Here is a 25,319-nt window from a genome sequence, read left to right as displayed (position 1 = left end):
TACAAAGTATTTTTAAATACGTGGTTTTGGAGTTGGTTGACTTTATTTATCTTTTATTGACCGCACTAATAGGCAGTGGAACGTTTGCTGACACTCCAATAATCGAGTTCAGTAAAATGCACTGACAATAGACACCAGTTAAAATAACAGACCTATCACCTGCGATCGTAAAGTTTACATTGTCTCATGACTGAGTTCATCGCTGCGTTTGCCTTGCTGTATTGACGCTCCATCCTGTTGAACGGTCTTGTAACCTCGTGCCTGATTGGCCAAAAGTTTTCAGTCTCGGCCAATCGGCTTGCGCGACCGACGACGGCATTTGACACGCTCAACCAATGGGCGCGCGCTGCCCCGAGTGGCGGAGACAAGGACACCGCTAGTTTGACGCTCTGCCTTCACTTTGACCCGATGTCAACAAACAACAACAATTCGGTTCCGGGAGCGAAATTGCTGCAAAAGTCTAACTTCAGACACTTTCACCGCGCGTGGAGAAGTTTGTGGGAACCTCCCCTTTTAAACACGCAAAGGTCGTCTGTGTTTCGGGTGTAGTGGACCCGGGACTGAAGCTACAGCTGCTTTTTGACTGGAGGTTCGAGTCTGCCTCCCTGGGCGCAGGAGGTCCGACTAGTCGCTGGGTGGTGGTGGAGGAATGACCGCGTTGGCTGGGTCATACCCCAGGATGATGCGACCCACGCTGCCTCAGAACTACCCACGCACGGGCTTCCCCCTGGAAGGTAAACTGGAACCCTTTTTTCCTCCTCTGCGACTCCTAAAACTGCTTCTCTGTGCATAATACACTCTACTTCTTGACATATCTTTCTTTGGTGAGCGCCTAGTTATTGTTATTATTAATAGCAGTATAACAACAGTAAAGTTTTTTTCAGTATTCCCGAGCTCCGATCTTTTCTTCCAAACAGTCTCCACTCCGCTGGGTCAAGGCCGTGTGAACCAGCTCGGAGGAGTCTTCATCAATGGCAGGCCTTTACCCAACCACATCCGACACAAGATCGTGGAGATGGCCCACCACGGCATCAGGCCGTGCGTCATCTCCCGTCAGCTGCGGGTCTCCCACGGATGCGTCTCTAAAATCCTGTGCCGGTACCAGGAGACAGGCTCCATCAGACCCGGGGCGATCGGTGGCAGCAAACCAAAAGTAAGTGCCATAGTCGAGTCGATACCAAAACAGCATAAAAGGACAAACTGACTTTTGGAACTCGCAGCAGGGAACAACACCGGACCTAGAGAGGAGAATAGAGGACTACAAGCGGGAAAACCCTGGTATGTTTAGCTGGGAGATTCGGGATAAATTACTGAAGGATGGATTATGTGACCGCAACAACGTTCCTTCAGGTAAAAAGGCGTGTAAATAAAACGTGTTGCACTTATTCTTCTCATCACGAGCACTTGATATTCCTCCTCTCTGAGACGATCGTCAGCGCGTGGGCAATAACGTGGTTTTCATTGCAACCCTTTTGCAGTGAGCTCCATCAGCCGCATCATTCGGAATAAGTTCGGGGGGAAAGGAGAGGACGACGATGATGAAGATGAGATTGTGAAGAAGGAGTTGGAGGAGAGCCGAGCCAAACACAGCATCGAGGGAATCCTGGGAGACAGATGTGAGTGACTTTAAAAGCGTTTATTGCGCATGTGCTTAAGTGAGCCGCGGGGTCTCAACTACCTGTTGGCTGTAAACGCGCGTGAGGACGGTTTTGAGTTGGGCATAAGTGAAGTTATAGAGTGTTGTAAACTTGGCCAGGAGGAGGTGAGTGCGTGACCCACTACGTTCGCACTACTTTCCCGACCATGTCTCTCTGCAAATGCTTTTCCCATGAGGCTGCGCTGTAAATCAAACAGCAGGTGACGTGCGTGTGTCTGTTAAAACGTCTATCTTTTACTTTTTTAACTGTAGAATTTCGCCTCCACCTCCCACTTTGCTTTTTGCTTCAAAAACATGACGCAAAAAATTGATCTTAATGCATAAAATGGAGCACCGCTGCACAAATAAATAGTTTGAAGCTCATTAAAGAAATACTATCTTAGTTTTCATCGCAAACATCGAGTCATGTTTAAGCGATGTTAACTTTAACAAGCACTCTTGGTCCAAAGTCCAATCATTGTTGACAGTTTAATGGAAAGGAACACTCAGCCAACTCATTAAAGTTTATTAATGAACAAAGTTTCATAACTAATATAATATGGTTGTATTATTATGAATATTGCCATCGTATTTTGAACTGAAAAGTATTTCTTTCTTATTATCATCAATATATTACCATAGTTAAATGATGGCTCAACCTTTTTTGTGTAAATAATAAATAAATACTAAAATTTAACTAATAAAATAAAAAACGTAAAGTCCTTAAAAGAACTGGAAAAAAATCAACAATATAACGCAACAATATATTAAGATATTGAACATTCAATCTGCACTTGTTTGATTTCGTTTTAAAGTGAGTTGTTCCCTATTTTTCATGTTACAACCAGGGGGAAAAAAACATCGAGATTTAATTATCTCTGGCGTGCAAAGTATTTTCTGGCTCATTATTCTTAAAAAACAAACAAACAAACAAAAAAAAACTTTTCTTCATCACGGAATGGGTTTCAAATCCTGTCATGGCTTAAAAGAGTCTCATGCTTTGTGTATGTGTGTATGTGTGTGTGTGTGTGTGTGTCAGGACAAAAACAAGGGAAGTGATGGTTTTGGTTACAAATTAACACCAGTCCTCTTCTTACGTCTGCAGTGATAAGATCTTTTACGCTCCGCATTCACGTTTCAACTCTTAAACCACACGCTAAGCTAATTATTCAATAAAGCTGCGCCGTGCGTCGTGCTAGTTTTGGCACAAACCTTTGCTATCCCAAATATGTCCGTCACACTTTTCATCACGTCGTTGTCAACCAGGCAACTCTGAAACTTTCTTCGCTTGTTTGGAGCACTGTGTGACTATGTTATAACCATTAGTTTAAAAATGAATTTCCACTTAGGGACTGGTGACGTTTCTATGGCAACAATCGCCATTGCCCCTTATGCCCGATAACACCTTAATTTCCTCTACTTTTTTACTGTTATGTAATGGTAGATTAATGTTCTATACAAAAAAAAACATTTCTGTTTCTTAAATTTTATGTATATGAGCTTTTGGTGGTTGAGGTCGTAGTTTGATATTTTTTTTTGCTATGTCTTAACTATAAGTAACTGCTGCAACCGACTCTATTCACAAAAAGGGCAGAGTTGCAGTACACCGTTGCACCTGCGCGTAAAACCCTGGTGCCACTGCGTTAAACCAACCATGCGCCCTGACGCACAAGTCTTTACTTTAAAGAAGGGGAGGGGGGAGATAAAGGAGACAAAATGTCCCCCAGATGAGTTGATCAAACATTTGCTCAACGGTCTCCATCAGCTCACAAAGACACGGATGAACTTGGGAGACAAAGGCGGGAGAGTCTATTTGGGGATCACGCTCGGGCTGCGCTCGGACAAAAGAGCAGCTTGGAAACAGCCGGAGCTGCTTAGAATTCAGTCAGCCAGAGGAGAGCTGCTGCTGCTGCTCACAGCTCCAATGAACGATGAATTATTCAGGGAGAGGGAAAATGGCCGTTTTCACCTACAAAATGTTTCCTTTTTAAAAGAAGCCGACGGCAATTGAGAGCAACAATTGACGCCTATGAAAGCTGCTCGCGGACAGACGTGCGCGTCCCCGACACACAGTACGCGTCACGTACATTCTAAACTTTCCAAAACACGCAAACGGTTTCTATACTTTTGACCTCTTTCGGAAACTATTGTCACTTTTAAATCATTAATAAGCAATTAGCATTGATATATGTATGAATTAATACACAGCACTTTTTAGAACAGGTTCATCAAAGCGCTTCCACTTGTAAAATAGGAGTATCTGACCACAGGACAGTATTTGACATAAAAACTACAGAAAAACGTATGAAAAACGCTGGACTCTATTTGTAAAATATGAAATAATCTTTCGGTATTTTTATTTGCCATTCATTGCAGTGTTATTAACATTGTGTTACATTTTAACACGAAAACGTACTTTCTGTAGCACCATAGTAACTGTAAACTCCTTTGTAAGTACACTATTGAAGTCATTTGCTTTTGTACATCTTAACTGAGTTATGTTATCCAATATATATATATATATATATATATATATATATATATATATATATATATATATATATATATATATATATATATATATATATATATATATATATATATATATATATATATATATATATATAGATAATATATTTTATTTGTATTTTATTTTTTTAAATTTATTTCAGTGGTGATTTAGATGACAAAGACAAACAAGCACATTATTTGAAGTGAAGTCATAAATAAAAATAATAATGAAAAATAATAAAATAACAGTATATAGTAGTGATAACAGTTTAATTTGCACACTTACAAAGCCAAAAAAGTTCACTTTGGAAGAACTACTGAAGTATTGTTTATATGACTTATAAGCGTTGCCTTTTCATGTTCATTAAAGCAAGAATATACAACTTTCAGACAACTTCATTTCACGTGAGAAGAGCTGATTCTCCCACCTTAACTTCCTAAACGATTACAGCAGAATAATGAACCAACCGATTTGACGATGAATAGAAATTTGTCTGAAATATTTCAATCTTTCTCAAACTTAGATCAAACAAATAATGACCCTTTAATGCACGCTTTTATCACAGGAATGACGCCGCGCTTGCCTTCAGCGTCAAGTGTGAACGAAGCACCAGTTGCGGCGCATAATGAAGCCTAATAACCGCGCGTCATAATTAGAGGTTAATTACGCAGCAAAACACCAGCAGTCGGGACCTCATCATCTATTATTGATTCTTTGATCCGTGCCGCCAACATTAATAATAGCCCCTAAACGATCTGGATATTGCGCGTATGTGACATTTAATGACGGAGGGAGCGTATTAAAGCGCGCGCTCTGGTGAATGGGGACCAATGTTCTCTCCCCGGAGAGTCCGGCTCTGGCCCGGAGCGCCGCCGCACAATGGGGGCATCGGCCACCCGTCTGCAGCTCCCCAAACTCACCACCGACAGCACCACCTCCTCCGCCAACACTCACTCCCCAAATCTCTTTAAGAAGATTAAATTGACTCTTTTATTTCATGTCACTTTCATGTGGGCTGAAACACCGCCCTCTCCCAGTTTCCTCCTCCTGACTGCGCGCAGCCTGCGGCCACCGCTCCTCATGACCGGCCTCCTCCCACGGAGCGCGACGACAGCCGAGTGACTGCACTTCCACTCGCTTGTTTTTGTTTACATCCTTAACTTTTCCAGAAAACTTTAATAATCAGTTGTTCGAAAAGTTTATTCACAATGAGTTATTATGGATCCCTACTTTATCACTTGCGTAGCACTAGTAATATCATCAGCTAATCCTTATTATTACTTTTAAAATCATCATAACTGCATTTTTCCATTTTAAAATCAAACCTGCAGATGGCATGTTATCGCTCTTAAACCATGGCAAATTCCAAACATTCTTCAAACTCTTTTAAATGCAAATATAATTCACATTTCACCCCCTAACACTTGAGTTTATGTAGTACTTCTTTACATTGGCATTCTATTCCATTAATGCTGATACCTCCACTTCACTGTTTTGCGTGTGGCCAGTTTAAAGTTTGGCGTGGGAAGGAGATCCGCAGCGTGAGAAATCAAAAACAGGTGCAAATTGTTGGTGACAGTCCCATTAAAACCAAGGCTCACGTGTTCCCTGGTTGGCAGCATGACAGCTTTGGAGAGATACACTCAGAAGAATCCAGCATCATGAGCCTCCCACCCACAACAGCATTAAGTACCTTGGAGAGTGCAAAGGGGGTTCACTGACTGGTGCAATAAAAACAACAGATATTAAGAAAATAAATAAATAAAGTGAGGTTTAAACTCCTCACTGCCAGTGCAATTCTTTAAAGTATGTGAAAGCCTTCAGCAAGTCTGCCACCAAAACACTTCGGCCACACCTCACTGATGTTCATTCAACACACAATTCACCACTTGCTCACGTCATACACACGTTCTTTTATTCACATAAAGTCTGAAAATCATTTTTTGGGGGGGTTTCTAAGCAGTCTAACGTTGATATATGTCTTATAAAGGTAGTTTATCCAGCATCTCTAAATTCATAGAATTTAAAATGAGCCTCATTTTTATGGAGGGCTTAAGTAGGATTTTTTTTGGCCAGATATCTGTTTATATAAGATAGAAAGACCATTCATTTTCGTCATATCTGATCAGAGCGTATACTTGGCCAGGTGACATTAGCCAGATAGTACAGAAGAGCCTGGTTGAGGGCTGATATGCTCTCAGTCAGGCCAGTTGTGGGCACACACACACACACACACACACATTCCTCCTTGCAATGCAAACAGTCAAAAGGGATAACTTTATTTGGTGAAAGAGGATCCTGGAAAGGGCTAATTGAATAAGCCCGGGATCTTTGAAAAACCCCTTACCATGGTGAGCGCAGTCATCATGTCATAATTAGGTTTATTGAGGCACATTCCTTCGATCTGCCTTCTTTCTCCTGGGCTCATTGTATCCAGGGCCCGGGCCAATGGCCGGGGCACAAAGGCGAACCGTGTGCAGACAATACATGAAAGAGCCATAAAGATTTCCCCTGCTTTGTCAGTGAAACGGAGAAGGACTTTGTTTGTGTAAATAATGTGAGTGTGTAAATAACGGCGCTTTAAGTGGAATACATTAGTTAGTAAACTCTGTTTATGTTGGCCGTGATGGGAGTTAAAAACTCAACATGAAGCTGAATGACTTAGGACAGTTGCAAGATACATGGAAGAAGAAGAAACTTGTGATGCTGATGTTATTTGACACAAGCTTTTGGTATTGATTCTAATGGAGAGAAGCTCTGTCTCTCACTTTGTCACCTTTAAAAATGTGCAAAAAAATGAAAGCACTGTAGAGATAACAGATCCCCAGAATTGTATGATTTTAAATGAATATTACACAATGAAGGAGGCAGCTGGAGTCAAGAATAAGACCTGGCGCCACTCAACTATAATACTTGCATTGTAGAGCAACAAACTTTTATATAGATTCATGTTAGATAAGTAGCTACTTAATAGGACAGATAATGTATGCAGTATCAGCGATGTATTATTGGATTATTATTGCTGGTCATGTCTCTATCCGACTTGCTCTCAGAATAGCAGTAAGGCCTTGATGGATCTTATGATAGCTGTTGGCTATTGCTGGCCCAAGTGTCTGCTGAAGAAGCCTCTGTGTGTCTGATGAAAGAATGAATGTGTCACACAGTGAGTATCTGGGCAGCAGGGCAAAGCGGGGCACAGGGGCCAAGTGGCCAGCTCCAAATCACTCTCCTCTAGCCTCAGGCTCTGCCTTTGCCCCAGTGGTCCTCCCTCTCTCGTGAGTTTTTTTTTTTTTATAAGCCCATGCACGATGACCAGCCGAGCATGAGAACAGAGTTATCTGCAAATGAATGGCTGCTCTATACGTAATTAAAGCCTCTTTTTGCGTATTGTCGCCCTCTGATATCAATTCAAAGGGCAATTAATGAATGAACTTTGAAGTCAGGCTGATTTTTTTTTTTTTGAAAAGGAGGGGAGAGCTTTCTATATGTGCGTGTGTGAGTGGATCAGTGAGGGGGTGTTTGGGACCCCCCCCTCCTCCTTCCCCAGCCTTCAGCCGTGATGGACTGGCTACATTGAGCTGCGAGTGAGCGAGCCCCAAAGACGGTTTTGAAGAGAGTGAAAGAGTGAAAAGGCCCACGAAGGTCAAGTAGAATGGTTTGCCTTAGAATAAGGCCCCTCTTTATCTGCCCCAAGTATGCACTGGGCACAACAGCTGGGGGGAGAGGTTGTTTTTATGTATGTGTCTGTTTCTGTGCAGCAGAATTTCAGTGTGTGAGTGTGTGTGTATGTTTTCATCTACATCTATGTATCCATGTGTCTTTCATGCTCTCGTGCGTGTGTGTGTGAGTGGAGGTTGGGGCCAAGTGTCAAAGTTTACAGAGGCCAGTAAACGCAGCATCCATGCTGTTGATGGGGGACAAGCAGCTGTCAATCACCTGACTGATGAAGCCTGACTTTCATTTGTTAACTCATTAGCCCAGAGGTTATTGTCCCATATGGGGAGACAACACTCGGCTGAATAATTAAAGTTGTTGGGCTCTGTGTTTTTATGAGGCGAGTTAAAATGTTATTTGCAGTATCGTCTTTTGGGCCCACTGAGTCTTTAAGCTACATTTAAATATTGAAACTTTTGTCCTGGCTGGTTAGTACTTGGTCAGATATGCAACTTATGTACAATGTGTGAGAAAAAAAAGGTTTTTATGATGGGTTTGACTCAACATGAGAGTGAAATACTCTGCTGTTTTCCAACTTAAGTTCAAGCGGTCTGAAAGAATAGAGGTGGGGAATTCAATTTCCTCAAGCACCACATTATAAACTGTGACTATTGTCACACCATCATGCAAAAAAAAAGAGAGAAAAAGACGGCAGTGACTGCAAAATATGATGTAAAATATCCTAAATATATTCGGACAAAATGGACCCAAAAAGATTAAACGTAAGTAAGGATATTAAGGAGTGTAAATATCTTATGATATGTTAAAAAATGTAAAAAAAAAAAAAAAAAAATATATATATATATATATATATATATTTTGAATATGAATCAATATAAAACAAGACAAATAAACATTTATTTACATTTTCTTTCAATATATTTTGACGAGCAAGAAATACAAATAAACATGTCAAATGACAAGAAGAAAAAAAGAGGAAAAACACAAGATTTTTATGTTTACTGTTAAACAAGTCATGTTAAAAAAAAGAACAAAAAGAAGAAAAAATGCACATCAGTTGTAAAGTTCTAGTCTGACCTTGTGAGGGTCAGGCAAAGGGCCGCATACGGCCCCCAGGCCACACTTTGCCCAGGTCTGAACTGAACAACGCTTTCAGTTGCATGATCAGAACACATGAATTAAAACACCTACAATCTGAAATGAAACATCGTTTGATGAAAATTGTCATGAGCTTCACACTTTTAACGCATTACAATTAATTCATATAAAATCTGTTTTAATTGGGCTCAGGATTACTTGATGAGGTCATCAAATTTGTGAGAAAATAATGCTTTGTTGCAATTTTCCTGAATGAATGTCCCAGTGTTGAACATGATTACAGTTCTGTCTTTGTCCAAAACGTCCAGCGCTGCCAAACCACTAGTTCCTCGGTATATTTACTATGTGAAAGTATTTCCAGGGTGGAACTTGAAGTCTGTCATAACCCTCATAAAATAAATACTGCATTATGAAAATACTAGACTCTGGCGAACTGGCGCTCTGCAGTGAAAATCCTGTTTGTTAGCTGCTGTTGTAATGATAAATGGCCGCCGCAGCTACTGGTGGCAGCCGAGTTGAAACTCTTCATCATCACCAAGGAAAGTGAGAGTGACAGTTAACATGCACGGCTCAGCTCGCTGGATCTCAACATGTTCCCCCGCTGACCTGAGTTTGCAGAGTTAAAAGAGGTGGAAGAACCGCAGGGTCACAGGGCAGTTGAGGGGCGCTCTCCCTCAGCTCCAGACAGGAAACAGGGTTAGATACATATTTAGCTACAAATGACATGTCTGAGCCTGATCACTAATTTCTCAGACTCATGAAGTTCTTTGGTGCCATTAGGTCTTTTAAAGCCCCTTCTTTAAGGCTCTATATATCCCTGCTTTTTGTCCAAACCAACCCTGTCCACAGCTAGTCCACAGGCTTTTTCTGCACCGGCAGAAAAAAGTCACAGATGGGCCCATGAGCTGTCAGTACAGCCATTATCCGCCGCAGCATCTGCCTGCCTTGACTTCTATGTACTGTTTAATGCAGTCGGCCAGTCACTTAGTCCCCCTGTGAGTGAATAGGAGCGGCACGGTCGTCCCGCCCAAATAAATGCCGCGTTTGTCTCCTCTGCCTTTTGTTTTGTGATTTCTGTGCAGGGTTGTTGGGGTGAAGGGGGTGGGCATCGTGTCACGGCCCGCTCTACCCTCACTATTAACCAAAGCCCCAGAAGAGTTACAGGGATGTGTGAAGAGGGGTGTTAAGAGCCCACATATGGTCACTCAATTCCCCCAAGTCCCAAATTTGGACTTTGACACATCCCCTTGCCTCTCACGCACACATGCCGGCCCAGTGTGTACAGTCTCATGTCTCAGTGGACATATTTAAGCCCCCCTTCGTCTTTCCAACAGCCTGTTTCAGCTAAATCCTCTTTCTCCTCCTCCTTCTTCTCCGCCTCACAATTCTCCTGGATGTTGTCGGGCAGCGGGAGCCATTTTGGCGTGTCTTGGCTCAGGGGTTTTGGCTTGGATGGCCGGCGCACAGCTCCTCCAAGGGCTTCAGTTTGGTTAAATTAAACAGTTTTGCTCCCACCCTCCCCCTCCAACGGCCTCGCTCTTATTTCGTTGCTTAATGCACCTCAGCTCCCGGGCGTTCTTGCCCAGGCCCCACTTCCACTCCCAAGATTATTTGAACCTCTTAAAGGTTCCTATATTCCTCATATTTCGATGAGCTAACCCCGTCTGCTGTCGCCTGCTTTTTCTTTTAAGTACACAGAGAGCAGTGGAGTGTTTACAGGGCTACAATGTCACACACAGCATGTGTATACAAGCCGGCAGTGACACGAGGGTAGAGTGGATAATTCCATTGGCAAGGCCTATTTGACGGTGCCAAATTGATGTGATCAGATCTAAAGGATCGCAAGGCGATGACGGCTGAAGGGGCGTTTTAAAACCACATATTGATTGGAAAAGATTTGAGAGCGAGGGGAAAGGTTGCCCCCTTCGTTGCGTTTCTTTTTTCATTTGTCTCCTGACGGAGGAATTATATTCTTCGGTGGTACAATTAAAGCGCTCTTGTGCTTGAAATCGTACGAGCAGCCAGTTCTTTGTTAATGGATGCTGAAGAGGAGACGCCTCGGGGCTGACAAGCTCGATTAACGTAGTTTGAGATGTCGAATGAGGGAACGCTGCGTAGTTGTGTGTAGTGGGGGGGTTGTTTTCTTTGAGTTCCTCTGCCTCGCCAGGGATAGCTAGGTACGGCGGTAAAGCAGCTACTGCTTCCAGTGAACTTGTGCATAAGCTTCAAACTTTTCAAACTTTCAACCAATAAGAACCTTGTTTATTATCACGTTGACTGGTTATAAGTTCGCAAAGCTGCTTGGCTTCTTGGACTGGTCTCAGCAGTACACACCGTTTAAACATTTAGAATCCAAATCATCCTTTATGATCGCTAGTCAGTGAGCCAGGGACTTATTTATTGTTCAGACCTTCACTAGCAGTGACGCGGGGTGGCCAACAAATGTAAACAATTTAATAGTGACATTGGTTTCTCCATTCATTTTACTTAAATTACCTGTTTTTGTTTTTGCGGAAAAATATGTTGAATAAACTTCAGAGGTAAAGGGGCCAGGATTTATAGGGAGGTGACACCAACTTACAGTTAAAGAAATATTCGTCTTCAGTTGTGTTTAAAGGTGTGAATTTTTCTATTCTTCCCCATATGCGCCGTAGACGCTTTCCCAAGTTGAAACCCTGAGAAAGGTTGCTGGGTATAAAACAAGGGACAGATGGGATGGATGTATCCTTTCACCTCAGTTTGTGTTAGTGAACAGAACTCCCATGTTTGCTTCTACCAACAACAACCCCAACAACAACAAAACCCCACACAGATGCCCAGACGCACAATCCCCGCGGGTACATTTTACAACAGCCCTCACGCCCCCCCTCAGGTGCTCTTACAGTTACCCATAGATGAACGGGATTTCTTTCAGGGGGAAGGAGTTGAAATGCCCCTGGCTGTGCCCCCATCTTCCCCCCTCCGTCCCTCCGTGGAGCCTCTTTATGCCCCCCCTCTTCAAATCCAGCACCCCCGTGGGGCAGGTGACAGCCCTCTACTGTGAAGGCTGAGGGAGCCATGACGGATTCCACAGATGGAGCGTGGAAATCGCCGGCAAAGACTTCAGCCCTCTGTAGCAACAAAGAGCCTGAGAGTCAGAGAGTGAAAAATATGGGTGGAAAGGAGAGATGTGGAGACAAAGAGGGCCAGTGAGGAGTAGGTGGTGCTTGTTTAAGAGGAGCTGCAGAAGTTTGTTTGCTGTAAATTCAAACGTACCACATTAGCTTTATACACGTTCTATCTCGTCTTATCGGTATATACCGAGTAATTCCACAATGGGATAAGCTGAAGTGGAACAAATTAGAAGATGTTTATCGTGTCTCCAAGTCCAGAGAGGTGCCACTCTGTCGCTTACCCGGAGAAGTTCTCAAAACATCAGTAGCACTCATAACTGATAGGTAATTCCAAAGTGATTAAGGATTTTCCCAACCGCCTCAGCTTTCCCAGGGCCCAAATCCCTGTGAAATGCTGAGGAACGTGCACGCTGCTAAATTCTGGGGGGAGAACAAGAAGGAATTCCTCGTGGCCCTCCTCTAGGAACCGAAGGGGGAGGCCACAAAAGGCCTCATCTCTTGTTTTTCAGTCGCCCTGTCCAAAACTCCAAATCCTCCCAATCCCACACCCGAATTCCGACCACAGCAACAGGCCGTAGAATCCAGTCAGGTTGGGTAGTGATGTGTATCTGTATGTGAATGAAGATTAATAGTTGTGTTTCATACATTAGATTCCAAAAATCCAGAAATAATGTGAGTCAGAGGGAGGAGAAGAAGGAGTCTGCACTTTTGTTTTGCTCCAAAGTGTCAAACTCTCACTTCTTCTTTGAAATATTTTTTTCTCATGGCCGCCCTCATGCTCGAATGTTTCTTTAGCAATTTGCGCCTAATGCATGTTCAGTTGACTCCCACTGCTGTCGGTGTTGTGAGGAGAAAATGGCTCAAGGGGCAGGAGAGGATCAGTTTCACTCGAGGGGCCCTGAGCTATTTGGATTCTCTTGTATTTGATTGTTGCTTCTGAGGGGGAACTAATACAGTGTTGCACACAAAACTTCCCCCGTGTGCTGAGGGGGAATTAATTAAGTGTAACACAAAAAGTGGGCACTTTGGCCTTAGTGAACTCATAAGGGAGTCAATGGAGGGTTTGAAGTGCTGAGTGAAAGAGAAACAACAAGGTGCAGGATTATAGAAAACAGTTCACAATGGGCATTAAAACAGAGATTAAAAATTTGGAGAAAGCGCCGCTGTCGAGCGCGATCATATCACGGCGGCTCAGTCAGGCTGAAGTACATCAGACAAGCTCAATTCATTCATTCATAACTGTCAGTATTTAGTGCATTTGGAAAGGAAATTTATTGAAGGCTCTTTTATGGCTGCCTTTTGTGTGGGCACTTCCCGCTGAGCTGTTTAAAATTAGGAAGAATTTGTAGATGACAATGTGTAAATATTCATTCATTTTGTTGTGTGGTTGACCTAAACCTGGAAAAATGAAATGTCTTTTGTTAGGTTTATCAAGTAGTTTAGTATAACAGTGAAAATGGTGTTGGTTACAAAAAAGTTACTGAAGTTTTGGACCATAATTTACAATTTTAGATCTTGAGAATAGGTAAGCGATGCATGCCACAACTTAACAAGAAGAGATGGGGGAGACGGTATAGAAAATATTTTTCTCTGAATCTCGTCTCCTTAAACTTGACAGATTGTTCATTAAAATCCCGACATTTGGTTGCCTGAAACACACACTCATATATACACAAACCCACAACTGAGAAATGGCCCCTGGTTCTAAACTAGCCTTTTGTGAGTTTCTCACTCAGCCAGTCCCCCTGTGGATTCCTTTCTAGTGCGATTTGGCTGCTAAATGGAGTTTTGTTTGGTCACAACAGCACAAGATGGTGTTGTGAAGTCATCAGCACAAACATGGAGCAGATTAGCGCGACATCCATCTGTTAGGAGGATCATTTTGTCAGCCTGATTTGGGAGCTAGCTCCAGAGTAGTAACATCTATTAACTTAGATTTTGCGTGTCTGTCCACAGCGAGTCACTCGGACGAGGGTTCAGACGTGGAGTCGGAGCCGGACCTGCCCCTCAAAAGAAAGCAGCGGAGAAGTCGGACCACGTTTACGACGGAGCAGCTGGAGGAGCTGGAGAGAGCTTTTGAGAGAACTCACTACCCTGACATCTACACCCGGGAGGAGCTCGCGCAGAGGGCCAAACTTACAGAGGCCAGAGTGCAGGTATGAAGACCCCACAAAACATCCATCGCTTCCTGTTATTACAGACCATCAGAAGGCGAAACAGTCACTTCCTGTGAGAGCTTGTAAACGTGGCTCCTTCTCAAGTGACTCATTGCCGCTGCAGACAATAGCGCACATTTATATTTCTCCCATCCTTGGCTCTCTGGGGGCCAATATAGTTCAGTTCAAATGTCCAGCAAATTCCTCACCATCTGTTCCATATGGGAAGTCGGAATTGACACTTGAACCGCGATCATGTGGCGGGCCGCATCAAACTCTCATCGTCCTCTGTAGGTTTGGTTCAGCAACAGGCGAGCAAGGTGGAGGAAGCAAGCAGGAGCCAATCAGCTGATGGCGTTCAATCACCTGATCCCAGGGGGTTTCCCGCCATCCGCCATGTCCAGCATTCCTCCCTACCAACTCTCGGACACCACATACCCTCCATCATCCATTGCACAAGGTAGGCGATGACTAGTAGTCAGAGATTGTGTTACATTTGCATCAAATGAAAGATGGTTTCTGTTACATGTTCCTACATGTAGCATGTCACAGCTTGGCTGTTTTCATGGTAAATCCTATGTCAAATAATTGTTCATGTAAGAAACATGTCTGCTTAAACCGTCTATACAACCATATGTATTTATTTTAAAACTAATTCTGGCTGTAACAATGATTTAAATGAGTAAAAAATGGACTCTCGAGAACTCAACTTATTTTCTGTATCTTCACTGCATTCTGTCTGAAGTGCTTCAGCTTTCATTTTTTTCAGCAACAAAACAAAACAAAACAAAACAAAACAAAACAAAACAAAACAAAACAAAACAAAACAAAACAAAACAAAACAAAACAAAACAAAACAAAACAAAACAAAGTTTCATCAGTCATTTTTTTTATTATTAATTTCCAGTTTGATTCATGAAACTCACAATATGCTCCAACCTTTTCTTCAGTCTCTGAACCTCCCAGCACAGTGCATCGGCCGCAGCCGCTCCCTCCCTCCTCAGGCCACCAGGGGTCCAGCGGCGGAGGGCAGGGTGAGGGGAGCTCACCGTACTGTCTCGCATCTGGACGTCACTCCTTCTCTGGATACTCAGACAGCTTTGTGAGTCCCGGCGGGCCGACCAACCCCATGAACCCCATCGGAAATGGACTCTCTCCACAGGTGAGACGCGGAAAATGCTGTTTGGAATCTTTTGAAATGACAGTTTCAACAGCATTCTTTATTCAGTTTACTCTGCATGATCTAATTGTGCAATATTTAATGTTGTTTTCTACAGATTGTGTAAAGCTCTGCATAAAGAAAAATTCATAAATAGTGACAGATTGTATATTTTTATACAGCTCACAAAAAAGTATTTGTGATTTAAAAGAAGATTTAATATAAATTTATTTGTAAAAGAACATTCATGAATAATTTAGTAAATGTGTGGTTAGATTGAAAATGAATGTATTTTTATGTATTTTTTGTGATGTTTATATTACATTGAATAATTTATTGTTTTTATTTTGACGTTAAACTATGATATCAATTATTATTATAGCATAATGTTAATTATGCTAGAAATAGCAATAGTATTGTGTTGGATTGGTCGAATTAAAATTGAAAAAAAAAGGAAAAAGACAAGTATTGTTGAATATCTAAATAATAAATAACGTTTAACAAAATGAGATGCTTTAGTGAGCACACGCTGAGCGAAGCCTTTGACTCACTTGACTCTGTGGCTAATTCATTAGCTCCCATGACATTTGATGACTCAGTTGAATCTGCAACACGACTTTTACATAACAGATGCGTTTCGACTTTCAATCTCCCCATCCAATTGATTTCTCTCACACGTTTCTGTTACAAGCTGCACTTTGGTTTTGTGTGTTTATTTGCTCCCCAAACGTTTATTGACAGATTAGAGCGTGTTTGCAGGGAATTAAACAGGCCGACTCGGTCCAGAGGAGAAATGACACCGCGGGTTCTGATTTTGTTTCAGTCGTGTAACTTGTTTTGCTCAGATTTCTCCTTGGCTCTCACCATGTTGGACACATGTTTGGTCTCTCTCCAGATAACAGTGCGTATCAACTCAGGACAGGCAGCTTGCAAACATTTTCTTTTCTCTGTTAAATCTAAAACAGCGTGATAAAGCATCTGTAGTTTTAGCCAATAATCTTTGTGTATTTGCCTTCACTTCACATACCAGCAGCGCTGTGTCAGAATTCATCTTGCCAGCTTAGTGGGGACGCACTGGCAATTCATTTAAGCACACAATAGCATGGGTCAAACTCAAAACCCCCAGGACACACGCACACACACACACACACACACATATATATATATATAGAGAGAGAGAGAGAGAGAGAGAGGGAGGGAGCTAATGAATTATATATTATGCTATATATATATATATATATATATATATATATATATATATATATATATATATATATATATATATATATATATATATCCTGAGTTTTATTAGACTTTGAAAAATTTTCCAGGTCCTGTAGGTATCTTTAGTTGGAGCCAACCAAACCTGCAGTTCTCCCTGCTAAAAGCTGACCCAACAAATCCAGTTGGAATGGACGACTTCAGAGGCAAAACCTTATCTCAAGTTTCAAGACCAGTTGCCAAGAAACTGGGAAATTCTCTCTGCCTATATGTGTGTTAAAGATATATGGTTACAGTGTTCAAAATTTATTGTACGATTGAGCAAGTCATAGCTCTTCAATTGATCTGAAAACTCATTTAAAAATGAAAAAGTGATGCAGGCTGAAGGAAATTCAATGGTGAACGAGGATGACTTTGATATGAGCACAGGGACAGGGAGGTTTTTTCTCGAACTAGCCCTCCAATAACACATTCTGTTTCATTTTCTGCTGAAGGATAATAAATGCTCCTTTTGTGACATGGAAAAAGCATTGTGCAATGGACTGTCAGTTGCAGGAAATAGTTGACTTTACTTTTACCTGGTCACATTGACACTTGAATCTGGAAGAAAGTGAGGCATCTAATTCTTTTCTGGAAGTACGGCGGCGCACCCCTGCACATGTAGTCCACTGAGTTTGACACCCCTTTTCTTCAACATGTTTTGTGACGTCATTGTCATAACTGAGGGTCATGTCCTCTACCTGAAATTAAAAGCTTAAAAAAATACTTCAACGCTAATACTTCAACACTGGACTTTGTGGAAAAGTCAGCTGCTTGTACGGCTGTCTTCTGCATTCAGGGCTCCTGTTATATAAAGCATGAAGATGACGTGTACTGAACTGACATTTTTGTTTTTCACCAAAAACTGTGGCATTTCAACATAGCATGGGGAGAAAAAAGTGCTGACTATATGCCCAGGCATATGCTTTCCACTTCCAAGTCCAAATCTTTCACATAACATATAAACTGATTTAAATCTTTCTAAAAATGTATTTCTTTCTTCTGAGAGTGTAATTATTTCCAGTGACAAGTACAATTTTTCACATCACTTCAATGGATTTCTTTAGCAACCAAAATGTTAAGATCAATAAAAGTACATTCATTCTTGTTATTACAGCATTTTTCTGGGTGAGGTAGTACATACAGTATATGTATAACTTGGTGAGATTTTATTATTTATTTTTCAACTGTTCTCTTAACATTTTTTCCCAAAATTATTATATTTATTCGAGCCCTCGGGTGTCATGCATGTTTGCAATAACCATTTGTCGTGTATGAGTCTTACCCTGAGGTAATACTTGTGAGGAAAACTGGCATTTTTATTAGACTGTGAAAACTTTTCCAGGTCTGTCTGTATCTTTAGTTAGAGCCAACCAAACCTGCAGTTCTCCCTGCTGGAAACTGAACCAACACAACTAGTTGGACTGGCAGACTTCAGAGGCAAAAGCTTATCTCAAGTTTCAAGACCAGTTGTCGACAAAGTGGGAAATTCTCACTGCCTATATGTGTGTTAAAGGGATGAAACATGTACTGCATGTAATGTAAGGAGATCATATCTGCCTGAAAAAGAACTTGATCGCTCACAGAAATAACCCCCACACGTGCTTCACAAACCATATTGTCGCTGCAGGCGCCGCGCCTGGTCACATGTTCCATATGAATGCACTCATACATACGTTTCAGCCGGGAGAAGCTTTTCGTGATTGCATTCCTAAAATGTTTGCTTTGATATCCCCCTCTCATGAATGTCTCATTATTGCTGTGTATTTTATGGAGTACCGAAGGTTTCCTCCTCGGTCCAGACATTCCCCCACAAACTCGGTGACTCGGGCCGCTGGCATCGTCGGCGCAGAAACACTCCAGACAGCCGTGATCTCAAGTAGAGAAGGAGAGATGTGTCGAACCCAGGAGGAGTTTAACGTCAGCGTCAGGGTCTCTGGCTGGCAGCTTTCTGCTGCACTCTCAATCAAAATGAAAAGTCCGGTTCTTCAGTGTTCCAGGGCAGAGGGAGGAAACGCAACTCCACTTTCCAAATCAACATGGACTCCTTTCTTCACCTCCCCTACTTGGGAAATGATTTAAGCAGGACCATGTGTGCGTGTGGATGTCGACGAATATGTCACTGAAGGACCCAGAGAGCAGGGTACCTGCTTCTTATTAGGACAACTGGAGCAGCCTTCAGGCCTCCGCTCATGTGGAGATGGGATGTGATGCATTTAGAGGCAACAGGTCCGGTTAAAGTCACTTTCCTGAGTGTGAGCGGATCCGCGATTTCTTATTAACAAGTTACAGAACACGTTAATGATGAGCAGCTTCAGCTGCTGAGCAGGACACTTGGGTCTGTTCCCACTTGAAACACCCGCCCCGAGGCTCTGTTCCAGCCTTTGCTGGCCAACAAATACTCCACCAAATTTAATTACTTGGTCGGGAATAAAGACTGAATTCTTTTTTTTTTCTTCTTTAAATCGGTGCAACGGTGGAAGAACGCAGAGTTCTTTAACGTTATCGTTGCCTGCTCATCTTGTTCGGAGGAATTTGTTATCGCGGATGGTTTTATGAGGCTGTTTCAAAAGTATTGGAATAAGTGACGTTGAGAAGCTGAGACAAATTGCTCAACTCTCCCTGCGCTGTGATCTCCAACATGTCAGATAAAACTGAGGGAAAAAAAGCTCTTTCTAGGACAAATATTTCTGACTGGCCATTGTCTCTCTCTTCCATCAGGTGATGGGCCTCCTCAACCCCGGGGGTGTCCCACACCAGCCCCAAAGCGACTATGCCATCTCTCCTCTGACGGGTGGGCTGGAGCCCCCTGCTGGCATGGCAGCCAGCTGCAGCCAGCGCATGGACCACATCAAGGGACTGGAGGGCCTCACCAGCGTCCCCTCCATGTCAGCCTTGCCTTCTCTGCCCAGCTCCCAGTCCTACTGCCCGCCTTCCTACAGCTCGCCGGGCTACACTGTCGACCACGTGGCGTCCTACCAGTACGGCCAGTACGGACAAAGTAAGGTCAATAAACTTCTTATTTTTTATACCATCTTTCTGCTCAGAGCTGGGGTGTCAAACTCAGCCACAGAAGGGGACACAATCTCATGCACAATCTGAGGCGCCGGCCATTGAAATGTTGCCTGACCTACTTATATTTGGCACTCTTTTAAGTCTGAGTGTGACATCAGTCTGTCTTTTAATTCTTGGAGGCCAAACCGAGCGAGATCATCTGTTTGTCCTTCCACATCAAACACTGTTTTGGATTAGAAATATTGGCATCTTCATTGGTCATAGTCTACATTGACTAGAATTTTGAACTAACAATCTGGGCTGGATTTGTCCCCCTGGATTTTGAGTTTGACACTAGTGGCTTAGCATGATGTAAGTGTTGCACAGGACAACAAGACTGAACAGAAAGTTATATTATAGGACTCAATAAGTACTATACTAATACTTACCTGGGAGATTATTATTCTATAGGACAAACAAGCCCAACAAAGACTGATCTAAAGGTTCATAGTCGAGCTGCCTCACTTTGATCGTAACTCACCCATGACAAAAGGATTACAGACCTAGTGAAGTCAACTTTGGCTTAGAAAAATCTCAATAAGTCTGTGTAAGTTTGGAGGAGGAAGAAATAGTTCAAGTGCTAGTTGAGGCAGAAAAAACGACCAATTCTTTTAGTTCTTTTAGGCTTAGGGAGCTCCTCAGGTGCAATTCTGAAAAATGAGTTTGTGGTACAGATTAAAAGAAATTGTTTGTCTTCAGCTTGTCCTTCTCAACTCCTCCTCCAAGTCAGCACACAACTTGTCAGTGGCGCACTCACCTCCCCAGGAGTAAGTCACAAGTGTCAGCGCTAACTGTGCCGTCCGACCGCAGAGCGATGAAACAGAATTTCTATTGACTTGCCATGACCCCCACCCCCAGAGAGACTTGGTACCTGTTCAGGCGTGAGCGGTGCTTTTCTCTTTAAATCACTGTTAGCTGCAGCGTTTCCCTCCACTTCAAACAAATCCGCAGCTCGCCCCGGAGTCCGGCATCTCTATCCGTCACAGCGTGATTACAGCAACCGCCGTTTCCAATTTGAGTCCGCAGGGGGTTGACCAATCAGGTTCATCACACGCTGACCTTGCAGCCACCTCAGAACAAGACCTTCAAAAGCATGGCGCCAATCCAACAAGCGCAAGTGCATGTAGCCGCCGGCGGGTATCGGATGAATATCTAACTTAATATCCGAGAACGGCAAATGTCTAATGAAGTATCTCGGTCAGGGATCTGAAAAGTGGGCAGGATCAAGAATTAGAGCGACACACTGGGAGCACCTCTCCCAGGAGTGCATACACACACACACACACGTGGGCTCGGAAGCAGCCCCCAGGATAACACACAGGTCCCCGTACACCTCCACAGGTCCATCTTGATGTGATTAATCAGTGCGACTGGATAGTTGGTGTGTGGTTGGGTTCTGAGCTGCAGAGGAAAGGTCCGTTCTGGGGGTGGACGGATCCTAATGGCCTCTGGCAGGAAGGCTATTGGAAACAGGTGCTTGGGCTGAGGTCAGCTGGGGAGGCAGCGTTTAACAAGCCGTTGTAGTGAAGGGGACGCACAGTTGACCCGTACACCATTTTCAAGGCACCACACATTCAGGTGCCCATTTCTGCTGGTGGGGGCTTGACTTAGAGCCACGTTGGAAAAATACTAATGCTGATATTTAACAAGTCATTTCAAACTATAACCCATTTTATTTATTAAAACCATTGGCCATGAAGTCTTTTGAAACGTCGCCTTTAGAGAGAGGGAGAAATTTACAAAATGTATGTCACAATAAAACATATTCAGATGTTTAAATGTGTTTTTATAAAAATATTTTATTTAAAAAAACAGTTTATTTATTATTGTAGAATAAACTACTATATTTATTATTAACTATTATTAGATATTTTTATATCTTTTTTTACATTCATAAAAAAAGAATAGTTATTCACTTTATCCAAAACAAATAATATGAAAAAAATTATATATATATATATATATATACTGCATGTAAATAAAACGATGTGCAAAAAAGTTATTTGCTAACTTTTTTATAAGTTAGTAACAGTAACTTGAAAAATATATGATGAATATAAAATTCATATCAATAAAGATATTTTCTTTCTTGTGTCATGTCCTAAAACTCAATTTTCAGGAATGTTTTAAATTTGAAAAAAACTGAAGCTTAATGGAACTTAATGGAAAACAGTAATGCATAAACAACAAATTACACATTCTATGCCTTTTTGATTAAAATGTTACAAAAAATATGATGGTTTATCTTACGTGTCATATCTGATTACAAACAGTGAATTTTATGTATTATTATTTCTTTTTAATACATTTGTTTCCTTCATATATATATAGTGCAAGATAAAGGGAAAAATCACTCCGGAATAAATGAATCATGCTACACAGTTTTTGCAGTATTTCTTCATATTCTGAATCATAAGTTCACTGCCTTTCTGCTTCCGCTGGTTGTAAAACACACAAAATTCAAATAGAGTTTTAGTATTTGTCTGCGCATTAGCAGTGGACAGGCTGTGGCTATTGAGTCGACGTGAGTACCCGCGCATAAACAGATATTTTCCACCAACTTTCCTTCTTCTAAATCTTTTGAATCATAATACACTATAATTTACTGGCTGTGTGTAAAAGTCATTTAGGTCGCCCCCCCTCTCCATACTAACGTCTGTTAGCACATGCAACTCTAAGAGCATCCACATGTTAGTGCACCGGCACTCTGAAGGAATTTATTACAACCATATATCTCTTTTATTTTTCTTTCCGCTTATGTTTCCCATTTAAAATCCCTGTTCGACGCTCATAATTTAACACTTGTCTCATATATTTTTATTTGATATCCACAGGTGCCATTTCTTATCTGAGGCCTGAGATCACCTGAGCAGATGGACGGAAGTGAACAGCCGGACCAAAATGGAAAAAAAATAAAGACAATTGATTATTCTTGGTGGATAAAAGGAACAAAGAAGGGACCACAAGAAGAAACATCCGACCAAAAAAAAAAATTGAAATACTGTCGTGAATCATCTGGATCATGCTTTGATGCAACATATGTGGATGAAAAGACCAGGAAGTGGCCCGTAAAGACTCCAAAGCTTCATGTTTACATATCGTAGGGTCGCATGAGTACATTAAAAATTCCTTGTTTCACCAACTTAATCTTCAAATGACGTCTGCTGACAGGCGAGAATGAGAAAAGGGCTTCGCTGATCTTTTATTGGACGTGGCATTTATTTGAGGTTTTTCATCCCACACACGGAGCGGAATTCCACTGGCACAGGAAAACAAATAAATATGTGAAATATTATTGCATCAGGGAGCGCGACGCACACTGCAGCTGCACTCCTGGCTCTTTGGAGCTCCTTTGGAATGGAGAGACGTGGACGCCAACCTTTTGTAGTCTCGGAGATGACTCGCTGGAGGTCAGGGGTGACTCAAGAGAAAGTGACAGATGAGAGAGGGCGGCGGTGATGTGGCTTTAAAAGACCGAGGAGAAAGCGGAGAGGAAAGAGCGGGGGGAGGATAAGCAAGATCGATCACAGGCTGAAAACTCTTTAAAGACTCGGCGAGAAAAAGCCACCAGGTCACAAGTCACGACCGAGAGACACTTGAGAGTCAGAGAGTTTTCGATAAAAGAGCACCCAAGCTGACCAGAAGTGCAATATCATGTATCCGCGAGTCATTGAACAATAAAAAAAAGAAGTCTTAGCACACACTCTGGGAACAGCACACGTGCCTTTGAACACAGAGAAGTCACACAGTATTCAAGGGAATACTGGACGGAGGATGTTGAGCGGCCAAGCCTTCGGAACAATCACAAACTGTTCAGCAACTTAGCTTTACATATATTGAAACAAGACATCAGTTTCCAGATGTAGATGAAATATTCCCTTGAATGATTAAATTGACTTTAAAAAGTTTTATTTTTCTGAAATTCAAATCTTAAAGCAGAAGCAAACAAAGCTGCATGGACTTATTTGGCACTCCAGGGAATTGTTTTTGAATGAGCGCTGCAATATGTTACACTCTTGTTTAGTAATTAAATTCAAACACAATTTCTGAATTTATATACATTTCAGAATTTATGATAAGGAACATGCAATTGGGAATGATACAGCTTTGTGGTGGGACATCTTAAGTTTAAAATTAAAACATAGACGCATTTTTCCAAATTACATTTGCAGGATTTAAGTCTGAAAAATAAAGAAAACCAATGAGATATCTGTATTTTTTGTGAAAACGAATTAAGGTCTGTAAAACAAATTTACATACATTTGTTTTTGGCCCCTTTTCTCTGGCTGCCACCATTGCAAGAGAGGGCACTTCTTAGCTTAGCACTGTAAAAGTTCAATGTTCTATAGGGATAGAAACACAAATCTAGCACTGCTCCATTCAAGACATGTTTTGGAAAGCTTGATTCTTGTTTGAATATATGTGCCAAAAACAAAACATTTCCAATTGAAAAACACAGTGACTGACGCGAAAATAATCAAAGCCAGTTATCAGGAAAAACAAAGCCAAAACTAAGCTTGTAAAAATTGTGTTTTTTTTTGTATTTCAATTGCCACGCTGCATGAGTAGAAAGTGCATTCCAGACATATTTATTGTGACCAATATTCCTAATATCTGCAGAGCAATATTAATAAACCATTCCGAACTAGTGGCAGAGTTAAGAACACGTGTTCTGTTGTTAGACTGAATCATTTTAGTGCTTGATATATTTTTTTGTATTATCTGACAAAGTGATATGACAAAATGTCATGTGTATAAGCGCATTAATACTATTTATAAAGAAATAAAAATGCTGAAAATAGCCCACGCTGTGATGTCATCATTTCTGAAAGGAGCCATTGTGTTTATTTGCGCTCACATTGTTGGCTAAGTAGTGACACACTGGGAGACAAATGTATGCTTTTTACAGGGCCTCATGTGAACCCTCGCACTGAAGCGGGCCAAACGGGGATTACCAGACGTTTCATTTGACAGTGAACACAACATTCTTTCTGCATGGGTGTGTATTAATATTGCTAGTGTAACAAACTGACTTTTGTTGAGCGGCTTCTGCGACCAACAAGAACGCCCAGAAAACCTCCATCCACCCACTCTGTCACACACACACACACACACACGTACAGACCCCCTCTGTACGAGTGTTTGTGCAACATGTTCATATATTATCCTCATGTTCTGGTTCCGTGTTGTCGCCCGAGGGTGCGACCCTGATTATAACACTCTTCTGATGAATGGTGTCTGCTCGCTGGGCTCCGGAGGCCTCTGCCGTGCGCCACCGCCGCCGCTTCTATAAATGCAGTCTAAGTCAATAACAACGGCGTGGATCACTCACTCTGCTGTCACCGGTGTTTGCTGAGGCAGACAGCGACAAACACACTGGAGAAGTCCAGCGAGGCTCCAATCACCTGCGGTACACACTCCCACACACACACACACACATGTCCGCACAGTGTTTGCTTTCCTAATCAGCCTATACCGCTACAGACAAATCACACCTGCAGGAGACTTTCCTCTTATTAATGAAGCACCGTCTGAAAAGGCTGCTATGTTCTTGAACGCACCCCGGAGCGTCGAGATGGAGCGACTTTTCTCAGTGGACAGTAGCGACAAAGTCTCTCTTGTTGGCCTGCTTCATTATTTATTTTACTTTTTGAGG

General features: G+C 42.1%; 1 protein-coding gene across 4 annotated transcripts; it reads left to right on the top strand.

Moving 5' to 3' along the window:
* Window positions 1-418: 418 nt before the first annotated feature.
* Window positions 419-24,381, top strand: pax3b (paired box 3b). Of its 4 annotated transcripts, none has more exons than XM_053872441.1 (9): window positions 419-734; window positions 918-1,153; window positions 1,221-1,278; window positions 1,479-1,616; window positions 13,991-14,190; window positions 14,485-14,650; window positions 15,141-15,352; window positions 19,331-19,610; window positions 22,498-24,381. In XM_053872441.1, exons 1-9 carry the CDS (start codon window positions 650-652, stop codon window positions 22,530-22,532), a joined length of 1,410 nt encoding a protein of 469 aa, XP_053728416.1. In that variant the 5' UTR covers window positions 419-649; the 3' UTR covers window positions 22,533-24,381. The 4 variants fall into 4 exon arrangements, with proteins under 4 accessions (XP_053728416.1, XP_053728417.1, XP_053728414.1 ...); XM_053872442.1 differs by having other exon boundaries at window positions 19,331-19,615; XM_053872439.1 differs by having other exon boundaries at window positions 1,221-1,350.
* Window positions 24,382-25,319: the final 938 nt, after the last annotated feature.

Source organism: Synchiropus splendidus, chromosome 8 (assembly GCF_027744825.2).
Source record: "Synchiropus splendidus isolate RoL2022-P1 chromosome 8, RoL_Sspl_1.0, whole genome shotgun sequence".
NCBI classification, from domain to species: domain Eukaryota; kingdom Metazoa; phylum Chordata; class Actinopteri; order Syngnathiformes; family Callionymidae; genus Synchiropus; species Synchiropus splendidus.
The sequence above is the reverse complement of the archived record's forward strand: the minus strand, read 5'-3'. Positions and strand labels throughout refer to the sequence as shown.